The sequence below is a fragment of the Pelophylax lessonae genome, assembly GCF_965119305.1.
Source record: "Pelophylax lessonae genome assembly, chromosome: 4".
Taxonomy (NCBI): Eukaryota; Metazoa; Chordata; class Amphibia; order Anura; family Ranidae; genus Pelophylax; species Pelophylax lessonae.
This window is the reverse complement of record NC_138771.1, coordinates 621,056,949-621,080,120: the sequence shown is the minus strand read 5'-3', so window position 1 is coordinate 621,080,120 and position 23,172 is coordinate 621,056,949. Positions and strand designations below refer to the sequence as shown.

At 43.1% G+C, this 23,172-nt stretch overlaps 1 protein-coding gene across 1 annotated transcript in view; it reads right to left on the bottom strand.

Moving 5' to 3' along the window:
* The window catches only part of LOC309554688 (mucin-17-like), a gene marked incomplete at both ends in the record, with an annotated part of 82,211 nt that overhangs the window by 18,170 nt on the left and 40,869 nt on the right, over positions 1-23,172 (bottom strand). Inside the window, 3 exons of the mRNA XM_082256394.1 lie at positions 4,076-4,215; positions 14,386-14,438; positions 19,193-19,310. Coding sequence (XP_082112520.1) covers positions 4,076-4,215; positions 14,386-14,438; positions 19,193-19,310 — 311 coding nt within the window. The remainder of the gene's footprint in view (positions 1-4,075; positions 4,216-14,385; positions 14,439-19,192; positions 19,311-23,172) is intronic.

The following is a 23,172-nucleotide window of genomic DNA, read 5'->3' as shown; positions in this document are numbered from 1 at the left end:
GCAAGCCTTAGATGAATGCGCAGTTCCTTTTGCTCAGTCTATATCCGGATAATTGAACTCCCCCATTATAATGACATTTCCCATCCTTGCTGCCATTCCAAGCTGTGATAGGAGGTCCGCCTCCCCTTCCTCCTTCTCTTTGGGGGGCCTATATCATACTCCCAATTAATATTATCCCCATAGTAACTTCCCTTTGAAGTTCTACCCATAGGAATTCCACCTCCTCCCTAGCTCCATTAGTTATATCGTCCCTCATTCACTTGCAGAATGTTCTTGATATACAGGCAGACCCCTACTCCTTTTTTACCCTCTCTATCTCTGTGATAAAAAGAATACCCCTGAAGGGTTGCCAGCCAATCATGAGAGCTTTCAAACCAAGTCTCGGAAATTCATACAAAATCAAAATCCTCCTCATACATTAACCACTTAAGCCCCGGAAGATTTTACCCCCATTCCGACCAGGGGGTATTTTGCGATTCGGCACTGCGTGAATTTAACGCACAATTGCGCGGTCGTGCGACGCTGTACCTAAACGAATTTGACGTCCTTTTTTTCCCACAAACAGAGCTTTCTTTTGGTGGTATTTGATCACCTGTGCGATTTTTTGATCACGCGCTATAAACAAAAAAAGAGCGTCAATTTTGCAAAAATAGCAATATTTTTCACATTTTTTTATATGAAATTCCCCCAAAAAAAAATGTAAAAATCAAAATTTTTAAAAATTTTCGGCCAATTTGTTTTATGCTACCTATGTTTGGTAAAAAAAATCGCAAAAAGCGTATTTTGATTGGTTTGCGCAAAAGTTATCGCGTTTACTAACAAAGGGAAAGATTTTTGTCATTTTTGTTGTTTTTTTTTTTAACGCGTAATGGCGGCGATCTGCGATTTTTTTTGCGGTACTGCGACATTGCGGCGGACAGATCGGACCCTTGACTGACATTTTTGACACTTTTGGGGTTACCAGTGACATTTCTACAGTAATCAGTGCTATACATATGCACTGTTACTGTAAAAATACACTGGTAGTGAAGGGGTTAACTTTATTTGGAAGGGAGGGGCTGTGTGTGTCCCTAGGGGCGTGGTTTCTACTGTGATTGGCTGTGGCTCTAGCTGTAAGGACACTGATCAACGGATCTACATACCAGATCCGTTTTATCAGTGTCTTTGCAGCGAGGAGAATGACAGGCAGTTTGTTTACACAAGCTGCCTGACATTCTCCCTCTCCCCCGCCGATCGCCGAGTGGCCGGCGGACATCGGGTCCGCTGGTCACACGCGCGGGGGGGTCCGTGACCACGCGGGAGCGGGAGCGCGCCTCCGGGGGCGCGCGCTCGCTCCCTAGACCCTCACAAGCAAGCAACGTAGCCCTACGTTAGTTTGCCTGTGAGGGGCTGACCGCCGACGTAGATAGTCGTGCGGCGGTCGGCAAGTGGTTAACAGCTCCAGTTCTCCCATCTTGTTGGCCCAGAATTCTGGCATTGGTATACAAACTTAGTAATTTTGTCCGATTGCATACTGTATCCTTGTTAGATGTTATGAGGCTGCACTTTCGATTTGTCAGCCTACCTACCTTTGGTTTTGGATTTTTGGTCACCTTACCACTAATGCCCCCAATAGTGCCTGCTAAACCTTGCTCCCCGCTGGCTAATTCTACATCTGGACCCCCCCCCCCCCATCACCTAGTTTTAAAGCCCCTCTAACTTTTTTTCTTTCTGTTTCAGCAGCTGAGCAATGTTGTTGATAAACCTTGCCCGGCTGCTTTTTTTTTTTGAGAGCTCCAATTGCCGGGACTTATGCTGGCCATAAACTATACCAAAAATTGGCCGAAATTTGGTCCTCTAAACAGTGTGTTTGTTTTTCAGCCAGTTAATGGGCACACATCGATAATTGGTTGTGACGTTTTTGAGCCAAATAAATGAAGGACAAGTCTGGAAATTTTCTGCCAAATGAACAATAAATTGAAAGGTTAATGTGTTAATTGTCCAAATTGTTTGCACTAGGTATATGTGAAAAAACAAAAAAAATGTATTCATTTATGTCCATTAAATGATTTATCGGTCATTGCATGATGGCACTATTGTTTGCTCTCACGGCTGAGTGTTCTTTTTTTCGAAAATTCGTTTGAATGATTTTTCATGTAGAGTATAGCCAGCTTTGGGTTACACTTCAGCTGTCAACAAGGGAACCCCACTGACAGCTGAATGAGTCATCGGTTGTTAAAGCAGAGTTCCCCCCCCCCTTCAAAAATTAAAAGTCAGCAGCTACACATACTGTAGCTGCTGACTTTTAATATTAGGACACTTGCCTATCCTGGAGTCCAGCGATGTCAGCACCTGCAGCCGATGCTTCCATCGGCTGTCGGGTGTGGCCGCCGCCATTGCCAGTAAAGGAACCCGACAGTGAAGCCTTGCAGGTTCATGGCCGGGTCCCTACTGCGCATGCACGAAGCGCGCTATGCTCGATAATTGGCCACGAAGCAGAGGAAGGAGTAGGGGGCTGAACCTGTGAGGAACCTTGCCACGGTGAGGTCCGACGGAAATGGGGACAGGGTACCTGTCAAAAACAGGTACCTGCTCCCCCCTCCCCCCTGAAAGGTGCCAATTGTGGCTCTAGAGGGGGGGAGGAGACAGATAAGCGGAAGTTCCATTTTTGAGTGGAACTCCACTTTAAGGACATGGCAGCCCTACTTCTTAACCACTTTACGACCGCCCACCACAGATATACTGTGGCAGGCAGCCACTCCTGGGCAAAGGGATGTAGGTAAATAGAGCCTGGTCATTAAGGGGGCAAATCCTTCCGGTCTTAACCACTTCAGCCCCGGAAGGTTTTACCCCCTTAATGACCAGGTCATTTTTTGCGATTTGGCACTGCGTTACTTTAACATAAAATTGCGCGGTTGTGCTACGCTGTACCCAAATACAATTGACGTCCTTTTTTTTCCCCACAAATAGAGCTTTTCTTTTGGTGGTATTTGATCACCTCTGCAGTTTTTAGATTTTGCGCTAAAAACAAAATCAGTTTAGGCCAATTCGTATTCTGCTACATTTAAAAAAAATCCCAAAAAGCGTATTTTAATTGGTTTGCGCAAAAGTTATAGCGTTTACAAACTACGGGATAGATTTTTGGACTTTTTATTTGTTTATTTTTTATTAGTAATGGTGGCGATCTGCGATTTTTAGCGGGACTGCGACATTGGGGCGGACAGATTGGACCCCTAACTGACATTTTTGACACTTTTTGGGGTCCAGTGACCTTAATACAGTGATCAGTGCTAAATAATATGCACTGTTACTGTATAAATGACACTGGCAGGGAAGGGGTTAATATGGGGGGTGATCAAAGGGGTTAAAAGTAAGCCTAAAATGCTTACTAACTGTGTGGGGGGTTCTGTGACAGGCACAGAGATTGGGGTTGTAGCTTAGCTGAAACTGTTGATCTCTCCCTGCCTGTTTACATAAGCAGGTGGGTCTTCTCTCGGGTTCCCGGACGATCGAGGGAGGGCAGCGGGAAACGCCGCCGCTCCTCCCTCGGCCCGCCTCCCGCTGTGTCTAAACACAGCGGGAGCGCGGCTCCGACGGCGCGTGTGCGCTGCCGAAACCATATGCACTCCAGTCACATAGTACTACGTGACTGGATGCAGCCGAGCCGCCCTGCGGCAGTAAAAAGGCGGCAGGTTGTCGGCAAGTGGTTAAAGTGGTTAACAACCGAGACATTTTTATTTACATTTTACCTGTCAATGGGGGAATCCCACTGACAACTAAAGGAACCGAGCCTGAAAGTATCGGTTTCAGGTATTGGAGCATTTGCATGAGTACCGATACTTGTGCAAATGCTTAGTATTGACACTGATACCGATACCAGTATCGGTATCGGTATCGGTGCATGCCGAGTTTACATTCACTTCAATTGACACCAACATAAGCAATATCATTTAGCATATATAGAAGAACAATTAATGTAACCAGTGTCTTTTCAGACTCTGAGCAAAATAAGGGGCTTTTAGATAAAATGAACATATTCATGAACTTACATAATTATATCTGACACAATAGACTTCTTTAAGGTGATCATACTTACCATCTAGGCAGTCTTCTATATTGAGTTTTTTCTCTACCTCCTTGTAGATTCTTGCATATTGATCAGTGACAGGATCCGTTTTATTGAATAAAATTCTTATAATCACATCCTGAGTGACGGCAATACCGTTGGCATCATTTCTATTAAACACAAACCAAACTGTATAAATTGAAATTCAATGTCACCAAATGGACTATGACAAGATTCCAGTAGGAACTTCCTTATGTTCTTGCTTGCTCTGAGGGACTTATTTATATAATCGGGAATGGGAGCTTTGCTGGTTATTACTCAAGGTTAAAAAATGAATCACATTTAGAAAGCAAATTCACCGCCAACATTTTCCCGTACATTCATTTGACTAAATCACAGTTGGACGCATTCATCTAACTTCACAATTTATTGAATTATTTAGAATTTTAGGGGATGTTACATCACCCCTAGTTTAAACTTTCAAATGGCAAGTCATTGATTCCTCTAATAATCCTCCATTATACCTTTTTGGATTATTTGAAGACCTGCTTACTATTCACTTCACATTTGCTGCACAGCCCGCAATCATTAACCACTTCTGGACCAGAAGGATTTGCCCCCTCAATGACCAGGCTATTTTTTGCGATGATTCGGCACTGCGTTACTTTAATGGACAATTGTGTGGTCATGTGTCATTGTACCCAAATAAAATTGATATCCTTTTTTTCCCCCACAAATAGAGTTTTCTTTTGGTAGTATTTGATTGCCTCTGCGATTTTTATTTTTTTGTGCTATAAACAAAAAAAAAGAGAGACAACTCTGGAAAAAAAAAATATATATATATTTTTCACTTTCTGCTACATGACATTCCCAAAAAAAAAAAAAAAAGTAAAATCTAATTTTAGGCCAATTTGTATTGTGCTACATATTTTTGGTAAAAAAAATCCCAATAAGCGTATTTTGATTTTACACAAAAGCTATCGCGTCTACAAACTAAAGGAAAGATTTATGTCATTTTTATTTATTTATTTTTTTTACTAGTAATGGCGGCGATCTGTGATTTTTAGCAGGACTGCGACATTACGGCGGACGATCGGACCCCTAACTGACATGGGGGGACCAGTGACATTACTACAGTAATCAGTGCTAAAAATATGCACTCTTACTGTACTAATGACACTGGCAGGGAAGGGGTTAACCCAGGGGTGATCAAAGGGTTAAGTGTGAGCCTAGGGGAGTGTTTTCTAACTGTATGGGGTAGGGACTTGTGAAAAGAACACAGAGACCTGTGATCCTAAATAGAAGGATCACAGGCACTCTGTGATCATTTGAGAGAGAACAATGGTCAGCTGTGTTTACAACAGCTGACCGTACTTCTCTCTCAGCGGGGAACGATCGCGGGTGCCCAGCCGCAATCACGGCCACCAGTCCCATGGTTTGGCATCCCCACTGCCTAGTGGGGGTGGGCGCGCGCCTCCGGCGGCGCGTGCTCGCCCTCCAGGAGCGCTCCCACGAACCGCACTATATCTGCGGCAGGCGGTCGGCAGGTGGTTAAACACCACTGCTCTGCAAATGAAGCCCAACATCCTAAAGGCCCTTTAACACAGGCTTTCCCATATAGCAATCTTGTGACTTGTATCAGTGAGTGCTGATAGCTTGTAGAAGGAGTTTTCATTTCTCCCACAAATGTCCTATGAGGCTTCAAGATCCTTGATTCTCTGTGTGGACATGTCTGGACAGTGCTGATTGGGCCTGTGCTAATCACATGCACCCTGAAGAAAAAAAAAACCTCTCTAGCAATACTCACCAAACTGAGCAGCCTGTCTCTATAGACCAGGGCTTCTCAACCAGGGTTCCATGGAACCCTAGGGGTCCTCCAGAGGTTGTTAGGGGTTCCTTGAGGATTCCTCCAGAGGTTGCTAGGGGTTCCTTGAGGATTCCTCCAGAGGTTGCTAGGGGTGCCTCCAGAGGTTGCTAGGGGTTCCTTGAGGATTCCTCCAGAGGTTGCTAGGGGTTCCTCCAGAGGTTGCTACGGGTTCCTCCAGAGGTTGCTAGGGGTTCTTCAAGAGGTTGCTAGGGGTTCTTTGAGCAATGAGCAGTTTATACCACTCCGTTAAGGTCTCACTGACACCATCAATCTTTTTAGCTATCTGCAGTGGCGGCTGGTGCTCAAAATTTTTTTGGGGGGGGCGCAAACAGGGACAGGGGGGGGCAGGGGGGGGACAGCTCCTCCATCCACGACTTCTCAGCTCAAGTAGTGACGGTCCCCCTCCATCATCTAGAAGGTAGCATATAGTGACCCCCCCCATCATCTATTGACAGGCAGCATGTAGTGGCTCCCCAACATCTAGACAGGTACCATGTAGTGACCCCCCATCCATTGACAAGTAGCATTTGGTGACCCCCCCCCACCATCTATACACAAGCAGCTTGTAGGGACACCCCCCCATCTATTGACAAGCAGTATAAAGTGAATCCTATCATCTGTAGCCCCCCCAATATAAAAATGTACCATATAGTGGCCCCCATCATCTATACACAAGCAGCATGCAGTGGCCCCTCTCTAGGACATGCAGTGTCCCCAATGACACCCATGTAGCAGCAACAGCCAGTACAGACATGCAGTGCCCCCCATCTGACACTCACCGATCCGGGAGCGAAGGTCAGTGAACATCGGGCGTCCGGGTCACATAGACCGCAGAGCTGCCACCTCCTGCACGCACACACAGCACGGAGGGATGGGGGAGGAGAACGGACGCCCAGCTCTTCTCTCCGGGTCACCCACTCCGCTCATCCAGCGCTCTGCATCCTGGCACGCCCCCCCCCCGCACAATCACTTCACTCCTCATCACTGACACTTACCGGACTGCTGCTGGACTCACTCAGATCGATGCAGATCACACGCGTCCTCTGTCCTCTCCTGTCCGACACTCCTCGGGCGGGAACGGAAACCGGAAGCGGTGATCGTGACGCCGGGGCGGTGCACCGCCCCCACGCGTCACGTCACCAGGTCCATGTCCTACTGTGATTGGTCCAGGCTGGAGTCTAAACCAATCACTGCCCGGACATCAGAAAAGTGGGGAGTGTCGGGGCGCATTGCTCTGCGCCCCGATGACCCCGAGAAGAGCGTCAATCGGCGCCTCTGCCGGCCGTACCCCCATACCCCATACCCAGTACTAAGTCCGGCGCCCCTAGTGGGCGAAAAATAGACACATTTTATTTTTTTTTAATCTTCTTCTTTCTTATTTTTTTTGGGGGGGGGCGGCGCCCCTGCGCCCCCTATCGGCCGGCCGCCACTGGCTATCTGTAAGGGGGTAATTCTTCCCAATGACCACAAGTGTAAGTAGCATTCTTCTCACTGACCATCCCACTAATTTATCTTGAGTTGTAGATATAGCAATTTTCAGCAGTGGTTCCCTGAGACGAGGACGTTTTTGCAAGGGTTCCCCTGTTTTCAAAAAGTTGAGAAAGGCTGCTATAGACTCTGTAAATATTAGGCTATTTTTTGGAGTCTGTGGAAGAACGAGATGATCAAAGAAGACAAGAACAGCCTTTTTACACAATGCAGATGATTAACCCCTTAGGATCCACACTAAAGGGTATAACAAGCATGCTTTACTGCAAATACAGACTGATTTTACTGCTGTGGGTTTAGTAACACTTAATTATTCACATGGGGTGGCAGCTTTATTGTTAACATAGTGTTCCATATTTAAATTTGCCCCATCTACAGACCACGTTACCCGCCACAGACCACGTTACCTGCCACCACACATTTGTGGGGAAGAGAACCCAGGATAATTGGACTCCTGTCTGGCGGTTATATTACAATAGCCGGACGGGAAGCAATTAAAAACCTTTACAGGTTACCAGTTTAAAGTTAATTGTAAATTATTCCCCTGGAATGATTGATCTCACACTGACATTCCCGTGTATTTTTTTTTACACTTTTTTATAGGTGACAGATACTTTTTATGGAGCCATCAGGAGTCTATTAGACCCCATTGTCTCCCATGCCCTCCAATGCAGCTAGTGAAGCAGAGATGGTCCTTGATTAGCTGCTGTACCAGCCAGGGATTGACAGCTTTGACAAAAGGAAGGTTTATTAGTTATATAGAAGAACGAGCAATGGCAGTTTCTTGTTCTTCCTATAACTTGCTATCCCGGTGTTTAACATTGAGGAACGGGAGAGCCCGGTTGACTGGAGAGCTGCGCAGATTATTTTTAATGAGCAGCCAATTGCCAAAAAGGACACCCAGCTCTTGGCTGCAGTCATAAGCTCCCTATAACCACTTGAACCAAGGTTGTTTTTGTAAGTTCAACAGTCAGCAAGTGGATAACCACTTCAGCTCCGAAAGGTTTTAAGGTTTTACGCCCCTTCATGACCAAGCCATTTTTTGCTATTTGGCACTGTTCTAAGATGAAGTAAACTCCCCAGAAAAAATGAAAAAAAAAAAAAGACAAAGACATAATGAGCTAGTATGCATCGCATACTAGCTCATTATGAAATACTTACCTTAAAATGAAGCCCCTGCAGTGCCACCCGCTCAGCAACAGGACGGCCGACATGTCCGGCTGTCCTGCTTCCTGGTTCGCGTCCACTTGCCAACCACCCCACGCAGATTTACTGCTGCAGGGTGGCTCGGCTGCGCATAATCACATACATCTACGTGATTATGTGCCCGCGGTCTCGGCGGAGCTCGCTCGCCGCCTAGACCGCGCTCCCGATGTCATTAGACACAGCGGGAGTAAGGCTGTGGGAGGAGTGGTGGCGATCGCCGCCAGCCTCCCACAATCTTTACAGAAACTGACAGAAGACCCGCCTGCTTATGTAAACAAAGCAGGCGAGTCTTCTGTGACACAGGCAGAGAGAGATCAGGAGTTTCAGTTAAGCTGAAACACCGATCTCTGTGTGCCTGTCACAGAACCCTCCTCCCCTACAGTGAGCAAGCACAAACAGGCATACATTTAACCCTTTGATAACCCCCAGTGTTAACCCCTCCCCTGCCAGTGTCATTTATAAAGTAACAGTGCATAATATTTAGCACTGATTACTGTAGTAATGTCACTGGTCCCCAAAAAGTGTCAAAAATGTCAGTTAGGGGTCCAATCTGTCTGCCCCAAAGTCGCAGTCCCGCTAAAAATCGCTGATCGCCGCCATTACTAATAAAAACAAACGAAAAAAAAAGCCCAGAAATCTATACCATAGTTTGTAAATGCAATATATTTTGCGCAAATCAATTAAAATACACTTTTTTGTGATTTTTTTTTTTTTTTTACCAAAAATATGTAGCAGAATACAAATTGGCCTAAACTGATAAAAGAAATTAGATTTTTACATTTTTTCTTTTTCATGGGAATGTTTTATAGCAGAAAGTAAAAAATATTGTGATTTTTTCAAAATTTTCGCTCTTTTCTTGTTTATAGCATTTAAAAACCGCAGAAGTGGTCAAATACCACCAAAATAAAGCTCTATTTGTGGGGAAAAAAGGACATCAATTTATTTGGGTAAATAAATGAATGCAGTGTCAAATCGCAAAAAATTGCCTGGTCATTAAGGGGATAAAACCTTTGGAAGCTGAAGTGGTTAAAGGGTAATTGCGCGATTATGCAACACTGTACACAAATAAATATATCTATAATTTTTTTCATACAAATAGAGCTTTTTTTGGTGCTATTTGATCACCACTGGGGTTTTTTTTTTATTATTATATAAACAAACAAAAAAAGCCTGAAAAGTTTGAAAACAAAAACTACATAACTCTTGAATGATCCTCTATGATGGGAATAGCCATGAGTCAGCTGTTCCTCATTTTCTAAACCATTGTGTGATGTTTTGGGTGAATATCTGGGTTATTGTTCATGGGTTTGTTGTTTAGATATGGTAATTATATTCCTGTGTGCAGTTTGCATTGTTAGTTTAATATAATCAGGAGGGGACTGTCCTCCTGTGGGATATATATTCTGTGCGAGTGTATTCAACAAAGAGTTCCAGTTCTCATACAAGCTATTTATCGGCTAGTCTTATATGTTATGCAGCTTTAATATCTGATATCTATGTTCAAGACTGGAGGGAGTGGTATACTATCAGAAGCACTCAAGCGGACTGTGGGTCGGTTAAGTCACATACAGTGCATACTGGAATTTTTATTTTTTCATACTAGTATTAGCAGTGAGTGAGCAATCTGACACTAACTGACACTTTGTGGGAACTCACTAACTGCCACTGACACTTCCAGTGATGCTAATACAGTGATTAGTGCTATTAATATACACTGTCACTGTACTAATTACACTGGCAGGGAAGGGGTTAACATCTATGGGGAATCAAGAGGTTATTGTGTGCCTAACAATGTGTAATGTGTGTATTATATGCTGTTTTTTACCAGCTTTGCAGGGAAAAGAAACAAAGTTATCTTTCCCTCTGTATATAGCTCTGGGTTGTTTGCCAACATAGGGCTCTGGGCTGTGATTGGATACATCCGATCAGCAGATCCCAGCCTTGAATCATTGGTCGAGACCTGCTGAAAGACTGTGTACAATCACAGCAGGTGTCGGCAGAGAAGCACGCCCTAAACCCAAAAACAGGCAGCGATGTACGGTACTTGGCTGTGCCTGTTGGAGCCGCCCCGTCGCACTATACGTATGTACTGTGGTGGGTCAGCAAGCAGGAGTGCAGGACATCATGGCCCCACCCCCTAGGGGGCATCATCACAACATCCCCCTGTACTTACAGTGAAATGAAAAAAGCCTTACTCCAAGTTTCATCTCACTTTAAAGCGGTGTTCCACCCAAAAGTGGAACTTCCGCTCATGTGCTTCCTCCTCCCCTCCACTGCCACATTTAGCACCTTTCAGGGGGAGGGGGAAAGTTAGATACCCTTCCCCACTTCCGGTAAACAGCGCCCCAGGTGCTGTCCACCGGAAGTTTCGTCCTCCTTCTCCTTCCCCTGCCGCTGAGCCTATGAAAATGTGCAGCACAATTCACGCATGCTCAGTAGGGAACCGGCTGTGAAGCTGAATGGCTTCATTGCTGGTTTCCCTTCGAAAGAATGGTGGTGGCAGCAACCGGCAGCCGTTCTGAAAATCGGCTGAGGTGCTGACATTGTGGGCTCCCTAGGCAGGCAAGTGTCCATATATTAAAAGTCAGCAGCTACAGTATTTGTAGCTGCTGACTTTTATTTTTTTTTTTTCTCCAGGCGGAACTCCTCTTTAAACAGTTTATCTGGGCCAAGCTGGCCTAAACAGACCATTTCCTTCACTAAGAAATGTGGCTGCTATCAGTGCTGTATAAACTGTATGGTGTATCAGCTACTGTACATACAGCATACAGCGCTGTGCTCTGGCAGCAGAACAGAGACTTTTGCATATATGATTCTCCAGTATTTTTAACCACTTGAAGATCAGGCCTATTTCTGACATTTGTTGCTGACAAGTTAAAATCAATAACAGTAATTTTTAATAGATAATTACTTAGAACCCAAAAAAAAAAAAAAATTTTATATATATATATATATATATATATATATATATATATATATATATATATATTAGCAGAGACCCTAGAGAATAAAATGGTGGTCATTGCAATATTTTATGTCACACTGTATTTGCGCAGCTGTCTTTCATACATAACCGTTTTGGAAAAAATACACGTCAATGAATTAAAAAAAAGAAAAAGAAAAACTAAACAGTAAATTTAGCCCAATTTTTTTGTATACTGCGAAAGATGATGTTACGCCGAGTAAACATTTTAAAAAAACAATTTTAAAATTGCCCAAACTCGTGGAATGGCGGCAAACTACTTAAAAATCTCCATATGCTTTAAAAATGTTTTAACAGTTACCTGTTTAGAGTTACAGAGGTGGTCTTGTGATAGAAATATTGCTCTTGCTCTAAGGATCGTGCCGAAACCTCACATGTGTGGTTTGAGCACTGTTTACATTTACAGGTACGACTTAAGTATGCAATTACTTTGGTGCTTTAAATTATTGTTTTTTTCTTATTTATTTTTTTATTTTTACACTGTCATTTAAAAAAAAAAATCTGATCACTTTTATTGCTGTTACAAGGAATGTAAACATCCTTTGTGACAGTAATAGGCAGTGACAGGTACTCTTTATGGAGGGATCTGGGGTCCAAAAGACCCCAAACCCCTCCTCTGCACTTAAAAGTATTCAAAATGTCAAGATCGTGTTTTTTGAATACTTTGTATTTTTTAAAACTGGCGCCGTTGGCGGCCGAGTAAACTGGAAGTGGCGCCGTGGCATCGCTTCCGAATTACTACATTGAAGACCCGATCAAAACTGATTCGGGCTTTGTTTGGGTCTCTGGCCAGCCATGGATGTGCCAGCTGGTCGCTCGGGTCTCCAGGTGGGAAGGCGGCAAGAGGGTCGTCCCCTACCACTGCTTGTAATAACAGCAGAGTGGCTGCTTAGCCGCGTCGGTTGTATTACAAGAAAGCCAACCGTTGGCTCTAAAAACTGGTACCAGAGTGATGCCTGCAGTTGTATATCATCCCGCTACAACCACTTGAAGCAGAATGATGTACAGGTACGTGATTTTGCGGCAAGTGGAATATTTCAAGTAGAATTATAGGCCAAACTTTTTTTCTTCATTTTGAATGGAGTAATGGATGGTTATAACCCCTGTAAGTTTTTTCTTTTTTTGCCATCTGTGTTCTATTGAGTAGGTTTTCCTTCCTCTCCTGTCTCAAAGCCAAAACAGAAAGTGATAAGAAATCTCTCCAAACTGAGGAAATCCATGGTTGTCACCACAATTAGTGTCCCTATTTAAAAGTTTCCTCTCTTATAGGCCTGGTTCATATACCTCCCAACTTTCTGAGATGAGAACGAGGGACACCTATTAGCAAAAGAAGTATGTAGGCATAGCACACACCCCCTGTTACGCCCCCCCCCCAAGAGAGAATTGTACAAAAAAATGATTGGTTTTCCTTTATATTGGCTTTTGGAATGTACAAATGCAGCAATTTAGAAATTGGATGAAAGGTTTAGCACTGGGAAACACTTTTTGATAGAGAAGTAGTGCATTTTATATACAACTATAAAGATCAGACCAAAATGAGGGACAAATGAGGAGGAATGAGGGACAGAGGGACATTTCCTCAAAATCAGGGACAGTTGGGAGCTATGGGTTCACATTGGCATGCAGTACGCGGGAAAGGCGTGTTTCTGTGCGTATTTCTTGCACTGAGCGGGAAAGTGTTCCCCTTGCTAGATGCACGTGGGTAACGTTACATGTTAATTGCACCAGAAAGACATCTAGCAAGTGCAGCATGTTTGCAGGCATCAAACCCACATGATAACGCAGTTTGGTGCCGGGCGATTTGCAAAAGTACTGCGCTACTTTCTGCATGTTCCTGTTCGCTTGGCAGCCTATTGAAATGAATGGGCTGTCAAAACCGGAACGCGCATGAACGTGCAAAAATGTAAGTGTTTTAGTCCGAACCGTCCCCTAGGGCACATATGTCAAACACAAGGCCTGTAGGCTGAATCCTGGCCTTGTCATGTGGTTTTCAGACCCAGTTTTGCAGCTGGAATGTGACGGAACTCCATTCTGCCACCTCCAACTTTCACCCTCGGCTTCCGCTCCCTGCAAGGTGTGGCAATTGGCAAAGCCACCTACAAATGGAGGTACTAGAGCCAGGCAAGGTAGGAGAGAGATGCAAGGAAGCTTCGGAAGGGAGTTAGGGTTATACACTGTGCATACTGCATAGCGCACCCCTAAAACCTACAATCTGTACACAGCACACCCCGGAATTTTGTATGTAACGCACTCCTGAACCCTGCACTCTATGCATAGCGCACTCCTGAACCCTTGCATTCTATACACAGTGCACTCCTGGGCTCTGTACCCTGTACACAGCTTAATCCTGAGTTCTACATTCTGTAGGTAACGTACTCTTGAACCATGAATCCAGCACTTTTTACGTATTGCACTCCAGATACCACTGGTCATTTAAGGGCAACTATACTGCTAATGTTGCCCGCGATGAAATGGAGTTTGATACCCCTGCCCTAGGGGATGCCCATATAGTTAAAATAGGAGAATACCCATTTAAAAGCAAAGTTGCTTGCATGCTTCATTCTTAAATATATTATTACAATGTCTTTTTTTTCTGTGTTTATGTGCAAATCAAATACTTGCCATTTCATATTCAAAAACAGTCAACTTAAGCTTGCAAGAAAAATTTTGTTAATATACTGTACCAACTCTGGGTACATCATGACATCATTATGCTACACCATTAGTAGGATCACTGTCACCCAGGCTATCTAGGCTAAAGGTTGAATTGTGCTTGTGTTTTAAAAATGGACTTACTGAACATTTGTGATCTTTATTCCTTGGAAGTAATCAGGAAGAATTTTTTTCTCCTGTACAGAGAGAGAGAGACAGAAATTTCAGCATACAAGAACTTTCTTATACCGGATGTCATGCTGGAATAGCACTTTAATGGTTTGGGATGGATTTTGTTTTTTTTATTTATTGTAATTTTGGCTATAGCTCCTGTATGTGCTCTGTACTTCCGCCTGCCAGCACTAATATATTTCTGTAGCCTTAAAAGAAATCTCACTAATGACATAGTGATTAGTATAACAGCGCGCATCTGCAAGGCGCAGGTATCTGACACACCTGGAAGTGCCGGATGATGAAGATTCTAAAAGTGGGTGTGGCTCTGACACACAGAGAGTGTATTGTTTTTAATGTGTCACACAAGGATTTGCATTTTAAGTAGGGATGAGTTGGGTTCAGACCTAAACTCTATCCAAACACAGTCTGCCTAAACCTGTGGGAAGCTGTCACATGGTTGCATTCCTGACATTCAATGAGCTGTATATGGGATATTCCTCATCCCGAACCCATGGGAAGTTGTCACATGGTTGCACTCCTGCCATTCAAAGAGCTGTAGATGGGAGATTCCTCATCCAGAACCCATGGGAAGCTGTCACATGGTTGCATTCCTGCCATTCAATGAGCTGTAGATGGGAGATTCCTCATCCCGAACCCATGGGAAGCTGTCACATGGTTGCATTCCTGCCATTCAATGAGCTGTAGGTGGGAGATTCCTCATCCTGAACCACAGGAAGTTTTCATGATGGTATTCCTGCTGCCAGTTGAGCTGCAGGTGGGAGATTCCTCATCCCAAAACTATGGGAAGCTGTCATATGACGGCATTCTCTACAACCAATGACCTGTGTTTGAGAGATTCCTTGTCCTGTGTCCACGGAAGCTGTCAAACATTGCATCCTGACACTCAATGATTTGTGGTCAGGGGATTCCTTCTTCTGAATCCATGTTTGCATCCCTGCCACCCAATGAACTGTGGTTGGGATATTCCTTGTCCCAAATTCATGGGCAGCTGTCACATGATTACATCCTCACTGCCCAATGAGCTATGGGTGGGAGATTTCTCATTCCGCAGCTGCACTTAACAAAGGGATGGATGTGCACATGACATCATTAACCTAATATATTCACATGAACATATTTGGACAATGTCATTGTTCTAAGATAACCATATGGCCATACTCGGTCAACAATGTCACAAGCATCCCCTCCCCTTTGTGTATGTGGGGAATCTCCACTTCGCAGCTCATTTGTCCAGCAAAACAGCTAAGTTCCAGGTTTCGGACTGAACTATTTAATAGCACTGAAAAGTAGGGTCTTCGTATGTAACATATAAATATGACCCCCATGCACATGAAATTGTGAACTCTACATAGTTTAACATAATACCCATTGCACAGCCCAACAAAAAAAAATATTTTTTCTTGGTGCCTTGCCTTTTTGACCTGTTCTTGGGGTTATTTGGGGTGCTGATTCAGAAAATTGCATTGGCTAGGCTGCATTGGCTCTAGTTTCTTAGATATGGTAGAATTTATATAATTTTTTTTGCTATTTTTTAAAAAAGATCTTGCTGATCAACTTGTTCTTCTGTTACCTAGTTTGTGTTTTTGCATACGAGTTAGCAGATATAATGAGAGTGTTTATGTACTTCCAACTGTAACTTTACATTGGAAACATTGGATTCTGAAGTTTAAGTTATTAACTGTATTATATTTATGATCATATAGAAGGTGTGTGTATATTGCCATAAATAAAAAAGAGAGGGGGAAGCTAATGAGAGACAATAGGCATCGAGAAATTGAGAGGATAATCAATCATCTGTCATTCCACCATATGGGTCAGCATACTAAAAAGTAACATAGCAAAAAGAAACGGGGATGGCTCCCCTGAGAAAAGTAGGTATAAAGAAACCCCCAGACAGTATGTGAAAATACAAAAAGGTAAGCTTTATTGGACTTGTAAAAATTTGACATGAAAATTAGGTTTTCTAATTTTTAAGTGATATTTTTCAAAGTCCAATAAAGCTTACCTTTTTGTATTTTTACATACCGTTTGGGGTCGCTTTATGCCTACTTTTCTCTGGAGGACCTTCCCGATTTATTTTTGCTGTGTGTATATTGCCACTCATATTGTTTCAATTTTGCAGATTGAGCACCATAGAGGTTATAGCTACTTTTGTTCTGTGGTTTCTTTCATGTTACAAGGAGATTAAATACAACACTACATTCAAATATCCTGATTTTTAATGGAGGACAAGAGTGATATGTAGCACCGTCTAGTGTGCAACTAGTGTAGGTAGATTTTTTTAGTATGACTCATGGTAGCTGTGTGAGCCTGTAATTAGGTTGGGTTACTGCAGGTCAGGCTGGATGGCACTACAGGGCGGGTCTCTGGTACCTCCCCCTAGAAGCATCTGAAAGTTAGTGGGCGGAGGCCAGGAGGTCCTGATCTACATACTTAACGGAATCTGGCCAATTCCCAGACAGAGGGCCAGCAGGGTGGCTGGGCCAGACCTTAAATATGGTGGAGCCTGGCCAGCAGGGGATTTGGGTGGAAGATGGAGTGCTGTGGTGGCTGTCGCATGGCCTAGACTGGGGGGGGGGGCTCTGTCTCCAGGCTGGGAGCTGAGGAAAGGAAGGAGAGAAAGCCTAATAAAGGAATCTACATGATCATTTGTAGGTCTGAACAGGAGTCTTGGCCAGTGCAGCAGGGAGCAAAAGACAGTGTGAGTACCTCAGCACACCCAGGAGCATACAAGGGGAGAGACTGCCAGACATAGCATACTTTCCAGAGACAGCGTTGTCCTAAATCTGGTAGTATGTGCAAGGGTCAGAACTGGGTGAAGTTCTACAGAGGAGGCAAGATACTTCTGCATACAGTTTGCAGCTTTAAAGGGGACTGAGAGCTCCTGGTCCATAAAGTATCTTGTCACTGATCCATAGAAACTGTGTTTATTGCGGGAGGAGTACAGTCCAGGATCTTCACTTTTGTGTACATAGAGAAGGAAGTTTGTCTTTTTTCTTCAAGTCAAGTTGGGTATCTCATAATCATTATATGCTATCCAAATTGTTTTCCCCAATAAAACAACAAAAACAAGCCCATGTTTGTTGCCTAGCTGTGCAGGAATAGGAGGGATTTAAGATATCCAGCAGCTCCTGTGGAGGTAGCACTACAGGTATATGTTCTAAAATAAGTCGCGCTATTAATGAACAATGGAGATGTAAAGTCCATAAAAGTCCAACAATGAGTATAAGCTCAGTTTCCGGACCAGACTCCTTAAGGATGTATGCTTACCAAATATGGTAAAGTGAAATGCAGGTTCTCTGTAGTGAATCTTGTCACCTTGATGGAAGATCGAGAACCAATGTGCTTGTGATAACTCAGTGGTCGTTGAATCATGAAATTAAATAAAAACGCAATAGCGTAAAAAGCAACACAAATGATTTTATAGTGACTGAAACACCATAGTGATCATTGAGTGATCAGCATAAGAAGGTGAATAAACCTCCACCAGTGTGAATATTGATTAAAATATAGAAATAATTCATGCAAAAGGACACGTGATATATACCCCTTACCAAATGAAGATAGGGGGCTACCGCTTAAAACAATAAGTGTATCCTTCACCAGCTGGAATCGCCTCTTACCATGCGAATATAAGTTAATGCCAAAGTGAATGGAAATAATCGTGTGAATATTGCGTGCTGAACCTCCACCAGCTGAAATCGCCTCTTACCATGTGAAATAAATGAACAAGCCAATGTGTCCCAAAACAATCCAGTGTACCACTTAAGAGCCAATACCAGCTTGAACCAGTAGGGGTCGCCTCTTACCACATAAAGTTGTTAAAAAAGCCTGTAGATATATCAGACGTCCTGGATACAGACACTTGACCTGTAGTGTATTCTAGCCCGGATAACTCCAGAGATAATCAGGGTATTCACCACCATAAAGAGAGAAAGACTCCCATAGCGTAAAACCACTTTTTAATTTATTAAAAATAATGCGAATAAAACTTAAAATAGACCAAGAAATGGAGAGCCTGGATAGTAGCCGCCGGCCGGACGACTCCGCTCGTCCGCACTCCCTGGTCGCAATCAGATGACGTCAGTACGCCGTGTCCTTACGACGTTTCGTCACAGATGACGTTTTCAAAGGGTTTTACGCTATTGCGTTTTTATTTAATTTCATGATTCTAGGACCACTGAGTTATCACGATCACATTGGTTCTCGATCTTCCATCAAGGTGACAAGATTCACTACAGAGAACCTGCATCTCACTTTACCATATTTGGTAAGCATACATCCTTAAGGAGTCTTGTCCGGAAACTGAGCTTATACTCATTGTTGGACTTTTATGGACTTTACATCTCCACTGTTCACTAATACCGCAACTTATTTTAGAACTGTTTATCGGGGTGTGGTCACTCTTGAAGTTGCAGCTACACGCATTTGATTCCATTAGCGCGATTACTATCTCTTTATTTTCCATTACTACAGGTATATGGCATTATGCTGTATCTCTAAAACTAGAAGGGAAAATTGGTGCCATTTTTGGAATCAACGGGTCAAATATACCCAGGAACAGGTCTAACATTCGAGGCTCAAAAATGTGTGTTGGCCTGTGAGTATTTACAGAAAGCTTGTCTCTTTTCCACCTATACTAAATACCTGAAAAGACTATACATTCCCTTTAAATTAAGAGAAATGTTCAAGTTACAGTTTAGTTTGCATTACCTATTCAGGTGTGATAGATTGGATTCTATAGTATGATATTTACCAAGGCTGTGAGTGAATCGTTTAATGACTTGTGTAATAGAGATGAGACATCGTTCAGGTCATTTGAATATGTAATACCAGTAACTAACAGCTCCGCTCTAATTGTAGCATCAAGTGATCTACCTAGAAGAGGAGAAAGGTATAGAAAAGATAAGCATGTCATCCACTTTATTCATCCCATAGGCAATACAGTCAACCTGTGCAGTGGGGAGGGGAACCCTAGTTATTTTCCCTAGAGTTCAGCTTTAAAGAAGACTTTTAGGTGTGGATATTTTTACAGAGCTATATTGGTTCAGCTTGGACCTTACCTGTGGGATCCCTCTAGAAGCTGGAAATCATGGTAGTAGCCTACTACTCCAGTGATCTCCATTATTTCCAGGTCCCATGCCAAGTGGCTAGCCTGCTGCATTCTGAACACAGGAGGTCAACCGCTGTGCATGGGCACTATTCAGAGAATGTTTTGCATTTTCTCAATGTATGCAAAGCTCTCGATTGACGGGGTGATGATATTATGCTATCAGCCTCATCCAATCAGAGAATACTGTGCATTCATCGAGAAAATGCAAAGCATTCTTTGAATGACGCTCATGCCGAGCAGCCAACCATTTCTGTTCAGAATGCCGCAGGCCAGCCACTTAGCATGGGACTTGGGAATAATGGAGATCACTGGAGTAGCAGTGCCTACTACAGTGATTTCCAGCTTCTAGATGGATCCCACAGGTAAGGTCCAAGCTGCTCCAATGTAACTATGTAAAAAATATTTATACCTAGAATTCTTTTTTAAAGTTGAGCTCTAGGGGGAAAAACAAAAACAAAAGATTTACCCTTGATGTGGGTCCCCCTCCTCACTTCAGGGGTGAGTTTTCTAGCTTCTAGAGGTATCCCACATGTATGGTATATACATAGCTCTATTGGTCCAAGCTGGTCCAATGTAACTATGTAAAAAATATCATGCCTGGAATTCTTCTTTAGAACCAGTTCACACCTGCATGTTCCGGAAACAAACAAAGAAATGCGCCAAACGTGCAAGGCTCACCATTCAAAAAAGTTGCAGGAGCTACTTTGGTGCATTTGTCACGCATAGGGCAGCCTATTCAAGTAAATGGGCTGCCCTATGCTGTTGCAGGACAATGCACAATAACACTGTGTCAAAACGTGCATAAAGTATGACATGCAGATGTGAATGGGGCCTTAAAGCCTAAAGCCCCGTACACACGAGTCAAAATTCGGCCGGGAATTTTCGTCCGACGACCGATCTGCCGATTTTTGGCTTGTTAGTATGATGCTTCCGACAACCGACTCCGACTTTTCAGCCGAAAAAATCCTGGTGTGCAGGCTATATAATTTTTGTCGACCATCAAAACACGTCCGATTTTCGTCTCATTAGTACAGATTTCGATGGGGAAAAATCTTATGAGCAAGACTAGGCATGCTCAGAGATGAAAGAACACATACAAAGCAATCCAACACATGACATCACTTCTGAAGTAGAATTCTGTCGTGCGGGAAAATTTGTGTGCAGTCTAGAGCACATTCCAACCAACAGACACCACTCTGGACAAAAGACGGACGACCGGTCGGCGGAAATTTGTTGCGTGTGTACGGGACTTAAGGGTCCTTTCACACAGAACGGAGTCTGTTCTGCTCAGCGGGGGATCGATCCGTGTATCCCCGCTGAGCAGGCAGATGACAGCTCCGTCTCTGCTCTGTGTGCGGAGATAGAGCTGTCAAATCCCCGCTGTCCTCTATGGGGAGATCGGATGAGAACGGACCGCCTGTCCGTTCTTATCCAATCCCATTCAATCCGATCCGCCAGATGGATGGAAAATAGGGTTTCCATTAGGGATGATCGAACTTTTGAAAAGTTCGGTTCGGCCAGAACACACAAACTTCTCGAAAGTTCGGGTCCGGATTCCAGAACCCCATTGAAATCAATGGGACCCGAACTTCGGTAATCATAAAACACCATTTTGCAGCCCTAAAACCCAATAAATGCCCCTAAAAAGTGCCTAGGGTTCTGGGTTATGCCCCAGGGACTATTAATCACACAAAAAAAAAGTTCTTAAAAATTGTCGTTTTTGATATAGAGCCAATTATTGAAAAAATTATTGAAAAAAGAAAAAAGAGATTTCTTTGGATTTAGTGTCTGGGGGGTCTAAAAAGTGTACCTGTGAAGTTTCAGCTCTGTAGCATGTCCAGAACCAGAAAAAAAAGATAATTTTTCTTAGAATTTTTAGTAGAGCAGGGATGTGGCTCCGCTCCTTTCACACCTGGCCGATTTTGTTTTAGTCGTTTATTGGGCTTTTTTTTGGACGTCTTTGGAGGCAGGCATGACATCTGAACTTCTGTGTAGGGGTATATATACACACACACACATATATATATATATATATATATATATATATATACACACATACACACATATAGGTGTGAAAGGAGTGGAACCCCATCCATGCGCTAATGAAATTATTTGCAGGGAGCAGGGTTCCGCTCCTTTCCCACCTATATGTGTGTATATGTGTGTATATATATATATATATATATATATGTGTGTGTGTGTATATATATATATATACCCCTATACAGAAGTTCAGATGTCATGCCTGCCTCCAAAGACGCCCAAAAAATGCCCAATAAACGCCTGCAACAAAAATGCCCAGGGCATCTTTGGAGGCAAGCATGACATCTGAACTTCTGTATAGGGGTATATATACACACACACATATATATAAATATATATATATATATATATATATATATATATATATACACATACACACATATAGGTGTGAAAGGAGCGGAACCCCATCCCTGCAAATAATTTCATTAGCGCATGGATGGGGTTCCACTCCTTTCACACCTATATGTGTGTATGTGTATATATACATATATGTGTGTGTATATATACCCCTACACAGAAGTTCAGATGTCATGCCTGCCTCCAAAGACGCCCAAAAAATGCCCAATAAATGCCTGCAACAAAAACGCCCAGGTGTGTTTTTTCAGTCGTTTATTGGGCATTTTTTGGGTGTCTTTGGAGGCAGGCATGACATCTGAACTTCTGTATAGGGGTATATATATATACACACACACATATATATAAATATATATATATATATATATACACATACACACATATAGGTGTGAAAGGAGCGGAACCCCATCCCTGCAAATAATTTCATTAGCGCATGGATGGGGTTCCACTCCTTTCACACCTATATGTGTGTATGTGTATATATACATATATGTGTGTGTATATATACCCCTACACAGAAGTTCAGATGTCATGCCTGCCTCCAAAGACGCCCAAAAAATGCCCAATAAATGCCTGCAACAAAAACGCCCAGGTGTGTTTTTTCAGGCGTTTATTGGGCATTTTTTGGGTGTCTTTGGAGGCAGGCATGACATCTGAACTTCTGTATAGGGGTATATATACACACACACACACACACACACACACATACATACATATATATATATATATATATATATATATATATATATATACACATACACACATATAGGTGTGAAAGGAGCAGAACCCCATCCCTGCAAATAATTTCATTAGCACATGGATGGGGTTCCGCTCCTTTCACACCTATATGTGTGTATGTGTATATATGCATATATGTGTGTGTGTATATATACCCCTACACAGAAGTTCAGATGTCATGCCTGCCTCCAAAGACGTCCACAAAAAAGCCCAATAAACGCCTGAAACAAAAACGCCCAGGTGTGAAAGGAGCGGAGCCACATCCCTGCTCTACTAAAAATTCTAAGAAAAATTATCTTTTTTCTCTGGCGGTCACCCTGACATGGATGAGTTCGGTCACCCTGGCATAGCAGTCAGAGTCAGTTCACCCTAAACTACACTACGGTCACCCTGACACTTAAACACTTTCCCTACAGAAACTAGATTTTTGAATCTAACTATAGTGGTATATAGTACCCTAACTACACTAGATATCCCTTTCCTCACAC